This window comes from Polypterus senegalus, chromosome 6, assembly GCF_016835505.1.
Source record: "Polypterus senegalus isolate Bchr_013 chromosome 6, ASM1683550v1, whole genome shotgun sequence".
NCBI lineage: Eukaryota > Metazoa > Chordata > Cladistia > Polypteriformes > Polypteridae > Polypterus > Polypterus senegalus.
Genome location: NC_053159.1, coordinates 128,956,546 through 128,966,852, shown reverse-complemented (window position 1 = coordinate 128,966,852; position 10,307 = coordinate 128,956,546). Strand labels below are relative to the sequence as shown.

At 38.5% G+C, this 10,307-nt stretch overlaps 1 protein-coding gene across 4 annotated transcripts in view; it reads left to right on the top strand.

The window, feature by feature from the left end:
- The first annotated feature begins 1,831 nt into the window (after nt 1-1,831).
- Nucleotides 1,832-10,307, top strand: part of LOC120531595 (rap1 GTPase-activating protein 2-like) — a 443,280-nt gene continuing 434,804 nt past the window's right edge. For 2 of the 4 annotated variants that reach the window (XM_039757145.1, XM_039757144.1), the window contains exons 1-2: nt 1,837-1,981; nt 4,716-4,793. In XM_039757145.1, coding sequence (XP_039613079.1) covers nt 1,878-1,981; nt 4,716-4,793 — 182 coding nt within the window. In that variant the 5' untranslated portion in view covers nt 1,837-1,877. Of the gene's footprint in view, nt 1,982-4,715; nt 4,794-10,307 lie in introns of all 4 variants that reach the window. The other 2 variants (XM_039757149.1, XM_039757146.1) reach the window with 2 other exon arrangements.

Below are 10,307 nucleotides of genomic sequence, written 5' to 3'. Positions count from 1 at the left end.
ATCGCCAATCCACCTAACCTGCATGTCTTTGGACTGTGGGAGGAAACCGGAGTACCTGGAGGAAAACCACGCAGACATGGGGAGAACATGCAAACCCACGCAAGGAGGACCCGGGAAGTGAATCCAGGTCTCCTAACGGCGAGGCAGCAGCACTACCACTGCACCACCGTGCCGCCTATCTATCTATCTATCTATCTATCTATCTATCTATCTATCTATCTATCTATCTATCTATCTATCTATCTATCTATCTATCTATCTATCTATCTATCTAAAAATCTGATTGATTTTTAAATAGCAAATAAAATAGTAACTTACACAGCAATATTGGCTCCATATTAACTGAAATATCACCGCCTCCTCAGAATTTCAGATGCCCCTCTACAGATTTTTCCCTTATGCCGTCTCCACACTAGAAACTGTTTTTCTGCACATGTTTCTTAAAGGCACCTATACACTTAAAAGTCAGTATGCTCCTTCATTTACTGTAACAGCCTTCTCTGGTGTCCTATAGGAGTGTTTCACCTGTGACACTGATTATTTCAGCTCCTACACTCGGCTATTTTTACGTTCCCCTCCTATGGAGTCGTTGCATAGACACCATTTCTGGGAATAATTCCTGATTCAGGGATGTGGTATTGAACATTTCTATTATATCCTTTAGGACTTGTGTAGAATTTGGTCAACATAATGTAAGTTTAGGTCACGTAGGGTTTAATCAGCTTGTAGAATGATCCTTTTTGTAGTGCATGTATAAACCTGATTTTTGTTTGCTCTTCTACTTAAGTGTATACAGCACTACTTATATGTCAGACCATGTTCATCTTATTGATATGTGTTTTGAAATTTGTCTGGATAGTCTTGTTTATGTATTGTCTATCCTACTAGCAAGTGATGAGTAACCAGTTAGTTTTTACCTGTTGATTATGACGTTTGATTACTATATATGACTGTTGTCATAGTATCATTTTTGTTTTTTTCTTTTTGTGTGCCTATAGATATTAGAGCACCACTTCTACCACTTAAGTGTTTGTCTGTTTCTCACAGGCAATAAGTTAAATCCACCATCTGAAAAATTGTGAATTAATAGCACGATGATATAGTGATTAGTGCTGCTACTGGATACGTCCAGAAATGCAGCCAACACATTGTCTGTGTGTTATTAGTATGTACTCCTCATGTGCAGGTGGGTTTCCCATGAGGACACCTACAACTCAAAAGCCTTGCATATTACGTTGATTTATAGGTCTAAGTTGTCCCTGTGTAAGTGAATGTACCCTAAAATGTTTTGGTATCCCTTCCACAACAAGTTCCTGTGTTGTGCCAAAAGACAACCATATACAGGAACTAGCAGATTTGGGGACTTGATGAATTTGTGATTTGCACCCGTTTTCATGCTTGTGTTGTTTGAGGAATCGTCATAAGGTGTCTTTCAATAGGTGAGGATGGATATTTTTATTTAATGTATTACTTGAAATGTGAAAAAAAAGCAACAAATCAAAGTATGGAAATTAAACTTTAAAAGGCTAGGGGTAGCACATGGCTTCCTTTCTCAGTGAGTGACAGCCTGAAATTGATTGCTGTTATGAAGCATTTGGGACAAAGCAAGATTGAAAAGCAAAATAAAAATACATTTTTCCCCATTAAGGAGCTGCAGGCAGCGTGTGCTGACAGTGCTAGCAAGTCGACTGCAGCATCCTCTCTCTCTCTCTCTCTCTCTCTCTCTCTCTCTCTCTCTCTTTCTCTCTCTCTCTCTCACTCTCTCTGTGTATCTCACGCTCTCTCCCTCTCCCTCTCCCTCTCTCTCTCTCCCCCAACCCTCCCCTTCTCTCACGCCCTTGCATGCACAATCTCTCTCTGTCCCTGCAGCAGTACAGATGGCCGCAAAGCCAAGGGCATCTTCTGATCCTGCAAATAAGCCCTGCAAAACCATGGCATCAAAGAAGCAGCTGGCAGACAGACACTGGCAGCTCGTCAGATGGTGAGTTGCCTTGTGGAAATTGTAGGTGTCACTGAGACCAACTCCAAACCCTGGCAGTTCACCCTGCCTAATGTGTGAATAACTGAAGGGGTCAAATCAATCTTCTAGGGCTCAATTCCTGTACCTGACTTTGTTTAACCAAGTTGTGAGATCAGGCTTGTGTGGTTTTGAATTGTTCTGTCTTTGTTGTTGTGTCTTTGAATGTTTGTATGCATTCTGGAATATATGAGTGTGTAAGAGGGACTATGAGCACCTGTGGATGTCGTGAGTGTTGGAGTGGAGTTGGTTTTGACAGAAATCCAATGGCAAGACTTTTTGCTCACAGCATTCATCAGGTTTATTTTTACTGAGAATAGAGATGGAATCAGTTAAAAATAAAATTAACCCTAAGTTAAGTCAGCTCATATATAATGCTAAACAATTGTATTATATGGGTTTTGTCATGCTGATGTGTACATTTCTATATGTCTTTGTTTTTGTGGACCATTCTGGTCAGAGCAATAGCTGTTTGCTTTAAAAAGCTTGTTGCGGTGTTGAGCACTCTAGAAAGCACTACATAAAATGAAGACTAATTAACTGATAGCATGCATCTGTCTTCATAGTTAGGATCTAGGGCTCAGTAGTTACATTTGAGTGTAGAATTATTAAAGAACCAAGTTAAATAACTGATTGTACCATAATGGTGTCCTATCCTGAGGCCATTGTGAAGTTTTTGAGTGGCTTAGCTTTTTAATGGTGCAGCTCATAAAAGTGCAGTCAATAGATGTTCTGCTACTGGCATGCAGCTGCCGCTTACCTGGCTTTCTGAGGAAGCAAAACTGAAGTGAACTTGTGCATATACACCAGCCACATGTTTGTATGTTGTGCAATTAAAATAGACAAGCAATGTGGGAAAAGAGCAGGAGTATTTGCTTTTGGTGCTGGCAAAATCGGGCGGAAGTTAGGTGTGCTTCATGGCATTCAGAAAGCCTTGCAATCTTTCATCAAGGTGAATTACTAGGATGACCTTGATAGCTATTTTATGCTTAGCTCTGTTGTAGTTGTCTTTCTCCCTTAGACTTCAAAACGTGATAAACAGAAGCAAGGTCCCTACTGGTTTTAGTGGTTAAATTAATTTAACAAATCAACAAAATTCACTGTTTTCACCATTAATATATGCTTCTGTTATATAACTTTGCATCACAGGCTAAGAAGCAAAATCCATAATGATTAAAACTGGAATAGTAATATCCATCCATCCATCCATCCATCTATTCATTCTCTTAGTTGAATGTGGGGCCCTATGGGAAACTATATATAATGAAAACATGCCCTTCAGAATCAAACATCTTATAAATATTTTCTTCTGGCATGAATAAAGAAGTCTGGATCAGAATTTCATACAAAATACCATTTTCATTTGATTAATTATGGCAAAATATTTGAAGCTTTATAATTAATGATCTAATATTCCCGAACCTTTCTTCAATGATGTAACTTGGGATCATATACCATAACTTCTCACTGAGGCATTCCAGCGAACTTTTGTCCTATTGGCATTGTTACGCACAGATCATATGCCTGGATCAAAGTCCTTTCTACTGCCTTTCTGGTGACTCTCATGGTCTTCATCATGTATATATTTGTAATGCCTTGGAGACTATGGGAAATGCATGGGGTTTACCCACCAAACTTCTACACTATAATTTAGATGGGCTTGCACCCTGATTCTTGTATGTGTCAACGATATTCCAGGTCCATATATCTGGTCCTCTTGCTCTTGTTTGTCTCCTCTATATGGCTCTTTTTCTCATATGACTACCTACCTGCCTCGAATATGTGTGATCACTGCCTGCTAGGACCAAGTAGGCATTTTCTTATGCTTTTGAAGGCACACAATGCACAAAGCCTTCCCTACTAAAACAGCAGATATAAGAACCAGAGGCAAAAATATTTTTAGCAAAAGGGTAGCTGTACCATCCTTTGCAACTCAATTTCTCTACTCTATATTTCAGTGCAAACAAAAGACTACAAAGCTACTTGTAAGGTCCTGAGCTGAACTGTAGCCTATACCATCAGATAATATTTAAGACCAGTACTCAATTTTCTTTTCTGAATTTCATATAAGAAGTAAATAATCAGGTGATATAACATATCGATTGCCTTTAGTGAGACTTAAATTCATCTCCGTTTGGGATAGTTTTAAATAATGGGTCAAGAACAAGCAAATGAACTTAATAGAGTAAATGTTGCCCTCTCATTAGTCAAACATTTTATGTTCTAAAGCCTTAACTGTTAGCAAGTGCTTTTGGAATTTATTAGCATGAAAGAGGCAGGTATCGAGTGGCCCCTGGCAGTCACTGAACTAGCTATATCCCTCTATTCATATTAGTGCTCAACATGGCTGTCCATAAATAGATGTGCAAAAATACAGTAAGTGTGGAGTTCTGTCTTGTCTTTAAAGCTCTTGTTCTGTGCCAATGACACAATCCAACATGAGGATGAAGAAAAGCCTTGCTTAAAAATGAGTATGAAAATTAGTGGCATTTTTGGTATGAAAATTCTGGTGGGTCCACAGAAACCTGGGAGATAAATGCTGTGAGAAAGAATAGAGCTATGCTGAGAAGTTGTGCAGATTGTGTGTATGTATGTGTATGTGTGCGTTTGTAGAGGAGAGTGAGAAAGATAATCAAATACTTACAAAATCAAAACTTACAAAATCTGTTCCTCTGCTTAAATCCATTGACCTTGATAGGTGGCCACTGCTCATTTTGGAGAGGATTCTGGCTTGGATCAGTTCGGCTCATGGAGATGGTGTTGCCTTTAACTCCAAGTGAGTGGTGTGAGGTGAAGCCAGAGGTTGCCTGAGAGAATAAGAGAGGGATATGTTGTTCCATGATATATTAGGCTACCATCACCAATGACACTTTAATGTCAACTGAATAATGTAATTAAAGAAATCACACAAAATGAAAATCTATCAACATATTACTTTGTCATATAGTACATCTACCAAATCATAGTACCAAAAAACATCTCAAAATCAACATCAAATACTCAGTCAAAAACAGAAATGTAAATAAATATTATTAAACATAAGCAATGGACAGAACTCATAATAGTGATAACAAGTACTCCAAAACAAGAAGATATAAAAGTTCATCCATGCTTTAAACTGAGTCACAAAAAATCAACCAATGGATCACTTAAAAGGTCCATCAAGCCCCAAGACCAAACTAAACAGTTCCCTTTGCACATGTGCACACGTTTTAAATGTATACTAAGAATATTGCATGGTGCAAGGGCCTGCTCAAGCAACCCAGACAACAGGCTAATAGCACCAGGCATGAAGAAAATGTACATAGTCCAAAAATAATTTTTTTTTATGACAAAGATATTGCAGTATTTTTGAACCAGTTTTCCACGGCACAGTGGTGTGCCATGACAGCCATGGAAATAATAGTGTAGTGCACTAGTTCTGAACTGGAGAGCGACAACCTCCTCTGATGGTCAAGACCTGTCAGAGGAGACATGTCTACCTGGAGGAGCCAGCATAAAAGCAGCTCCGCAGTCCCTATGTTGCAGACCCAGTGCTTGGAGCACTTCAGATGCGTATCCAGGCTGCTAGAGTCCATCTGCCCTGGGTGTGTGGTCACCAGCAAGCCTCACAGCATGGGTGGACAGTGGGCATACGAGTTGCCTCCAAGGCAGAAAGTGGCAGGCAAATGCATGAAGCAGCTGGGAGATGCCACCAAAATACTTACTAAGTGTTGTGTCTGTGAACGCTGTTTTAATTACCAGGGTCTCTAGTAGTCCCACCCATTTGAACAGTTGAGCACATTTATGAGATATAATGAGTTTGAGGTCAGTAGAATAATGGTGTGCCTTGGGATGTTTTTGGTTACAGTGTGTGCCACCACAGAAAAAAGGTTGGGAAGGACTGAGATATTGTATTGAACATATCATAAAAAATTGGAAAAATGTGACTATGATGACTAAATTGAGTTTGCTATAAACATTTTAACAATACATTAAATTATTGGGAAGAGTTTACTGCTTATTCAATTACTGCAAAACAATGCCATCTGCTGAGAGGGGCCAAGGGGAAAGTTAGTGAATTACTTTTCCTAAAGGCAGGGACACCATTTAACATAGTGCATCCTGGAAAATAGAAATATCTCTCTCACATTAGCTGGGTGTCACAGGACAAATCATTCTTTCTCCAAAGAGGCTACAGGGCCCATGGCAAAGAAGCCACCAAACAAAGCAAGCTGAGAAAGACAAAGGAAACAGCATGAAAAGGAATGAAAGGGCACATGTTCAAATGAGTGTACTCTCTATCACGACATCAAAGATAATTATTAAATCAAATGCTCATTAAAAATGATGAGAATTAAGACCCTGAGGTGACTTTAACAGCTTTGTCTGTACCAAGGTAAATTAAAGCAGTTTATACTGTAGCTAATAAACAGCCAACAAAACTATTGCTAATGTTTATCTCATAAGGTGTAAAGAAAATCAATACTAATTGTGCTGGGAAACCTACTAGTTTTAATAAGCTTTTCAATTCAAACTTTCTAAGCCACAGTTGTGCATTAGCGCAACTGAGGGTGCTGACAGTCTGCGAATGTGACACGATGTGAGAGTCACAAGCAGACAAAACAGCTTTGTAAAGAAAGACTTGTACTAAAGACATATCCTATTGGGAAAACTAAAAACCTCCAAACAAACCTAGAAGTGGCAATTCTCTGTGTCATCTCTTTGGTTTCTCTTGTATTTCTTTTATTGTTACATTTGAGCAATCACCCTATTTCTATAATCTCTGTTTTTATCAATGAACAGTATCATTTTCTTTCTTTAAAATGAATAGGATCTATATGCTAAAACCCTAATCTACAGAGAAAGGCAAGGAATATCATTTTAGAAGAGTTATCAATAGTCTCATTAATTTGCTAGCATTTCCAAAAGCAAAGCTGATAGTTATTTAAATAATAAACTTCACCTTCCCACTTACCTATATTGTCGGACTACTTTGGGCAACTTCAGCTGCTAGTCTTGCATCATGTCATCAAGAGCCTGAGCACCAGCTGTAACAAACTGAATGGCCTGTCTTACAGGCTGAAGACTTTGACTTTGATAAACATATCTGCTTATGGTACCTGCTAAGGCTTTCAGCACCAGTTCATTAGACACCTTCTTCACAGATTTTTAGACAATAGCTGTGCATGTGCTTTAGCTTTCCTTGCAATTTACGGGGGCTTTTTCATATTTTTATTACCCAAAAAGAAGAAAGTAGATGGAGTAGTTAGGATGTCATAGACAACTGCAATAATGAATTTATTGTGATGCGACTCCACCATCCAGAACTCTGCCTAGCAGATCATATTGCCAATCTGTTCGTACATTCCTTTTGTTTACCCATTCCAAATTTCTGCTGTTCTTTTAACAGACATGGAAATTTCAAAATTAAACTTAACAAGAAGTAAGAGGCAGATGTACTCTAGAGGTTACCGCTGCTAGAAGTAACTAACCTTTTTCTGTGTCTGATCACAGTGTGAGGAGAGCTGTGATGTGCAAGAACACTGGAAAAGCTGCAGGCCCTGATGCTACAGGTATAAATGGTTGTGAACTTCTGTGTTATCTAGTGTGGAAATAATCACAAGGAGAAATATGAAGGTTTGGGAAAGGCAAAAATGAAGCAATATTATAACGTTTACAAAAGCGAGTTCATAGCAGAACTGTAGTACATTGACCAAGATGATCTTTATATACAAGAAGTTGACAGGAAGAGGGGTGTCCCTGGAGTGAGATCAGGAGGGCTGGAACCAGAAGTGAGGTCAGGACAGTAAGGTGGAATTTCCCTCTACAAGAGAAGACAATAGTGGACAGCACCACTCCCTGGTTCAGCATATCATTATACTTATTTAAGCCCATTGGCTGCCGCCCATGTGCATGTGTATGTGACACTGGCTAGCTCCTGTGTTTACCTCCATATTTAACACTTCTCTGTCCCTGTCTGTAGCCCGTACTTGCTTCAAAAAGGTCCACCAATATCCTTGTTCCCAAGAACACCTTCCCATACAGTCTGAAAGACTCCTGACCTGTAGCTCTCACCTCAGTAGTTATAAAGTTCTTTGAACATCTGATTAAGGACCACATCTGCTCCTGCCTTCCCAAAGACATGGTTCCATTTCAATTTGCATACAGGGCAAACAGATTCACAGATGATGCCATTTCTAAGTTATTACTCTCTGCTCTTTTTCACTTGGCCACTGCTAAAAAAGCCCATAGAAGACTGCTGTTTATTAACTTTAGCTCAGCCTTCAACACAAATGCCCCCACCATATTAGCAACAAAATTAAAGAATCTGGGTCTTAGCTCTATCCTAGGCACATGAACGTTGGACTTTTTATTTCCCAGATCCTAAGCAGTCAGGGTCGGAAAATACACCTCCAGTTCCATTATCCTAAATATTGGCACCCCAGGGTTGTGTTCTTAGTCATATGCTGTATTCACTATATATACATGACTCCATAGCCAGGTACAGATCAAACATTATTGTAAAATTTGCTGACACCACAGCTGCTAAAAATGAAAAGCCCTATCTAGACGAACTGGCTGGCCTGTCACTATGGTTTCAGGAAAACAATCTGTCCATCAACATAAGGAAAACAAAAGAGTTCTTAGTGTATTTCAGCAGGAACAAGAAACAAAGAACTGAGTACACACTTCTTTTGAAGTGAAGAGGGTTGAGTGTTTCAGGTATGTTTCAGATGAGAATCAACATCAGGAGTGACACAGACATTCTGGTGAGAAAGACAAGGCACAGAGTGTCAAAAAGAGTCCTGAAGTCTTAGAACCATTCCTCCATTGAATGCATGCTGGCAGGATGCATCACTGCCTGGTATGGAAATGGCTCAAATAAGGACCATATAGCGTTACAGAGTGTTGTGCTCTTGGATAAGTGAATCCTTGCCATGTCACTGCCATCCTTTCAACACCTATATACAAAAAAGCACATTATCATGGTTTCCAGGAACATAAAGGACACCTCTCATCCTTTCTATGGCCATTTTAAATGATTAGGATCTGACAAGAGCTTGCATTGCCTCAAATCAAGAACAGAAAGACAGAGAAAGAACTTTATTTCCCAGGCAATAAAAATAACAAATGGTCATCTTGTCAGGCATTCCTCAAAATTGTTAAAATAGTCAATCTTTTATTTAAATGTAACTAGTTTTATTATTTAATAATTACAGTATTTAACAATTATTATACATCTAATGTGCATAAGTGCTGCACAATTACAATTACTTAAGTATTTGTAATCTGCACCTTTTAATATTTAATATTCATATTTAAAGTATACTTTTTATTTTTATTGCACAGCACATGCTGCTTACTGAGCTGCATTTCACTTTATACCCCTATTTGTGTATACAGTATATGACAAATAAAATCTAAATCTAATCTGATCTAAATCTAAGTACTTAAAAAATTAGAGCTGAGCCATGCCAATTTTTTATGATCAGTATTATATTGAATAATATTTAAATATTAACAATGATTCAATGAAATCATGAAGAAGAGGACACAACATTTTTCTGCTAATAGTTGCTGTTACTCAGATTTGAACATTTTCACATTGTGACCCATGTCAGGAAGACTCCAGGTGAAGAGCCATTATTTTTCAGCCATTTTTCTTCATCAATTTCGTTCTGATGAGTCATTTTGTATCAGTTTGCCTCTGATGTTGAAGCTCCTTAATTAAAGTAGGGCTCAGATGGACTCTTTTATGGCTAGTGTATCCCTGCCTGCCAAGAAGTAAGCACAATTTAATTTGCCATCTAAATAAGACTGGGATCATCCAAAACAATTATTACAAAAATGATGAATTTTAGTGCCATTCTTTCATCCATTTTACATAGCCACTGTTTAAGGCAGAGCCTCAAGGATGTCACAGCTGATTTTAAAAGGGGCTTTAAGCACATCAGAGGAGTAGCTTAACATGAGAACTGAATAAAACACAGCATTTCAGGCTGTCAGAACTATTTTACTACCATGGGTCACACTTGAAGATACATAATAAATGCTTTAATGTGCCGTCACCAGTTTGTATTTTAGTTAGTACACAGATGTTGCTGGTGACCCCTGTTGTTTAAGAGAAACATACTTGTGGTCACACTTTGAAAGGAATTAAAATCTGCTCAGATTCATACTATTTCTTGGGATGACACAAAAACACAGTGGTTAGCACTAATTTTTAAAAGTTCCAGGGTCCTGTTGTTGATTCTTTACCCTGAGATTGTGTGAGATTTGAACGGTCTCTCTGTGTCCATGTAGTCCA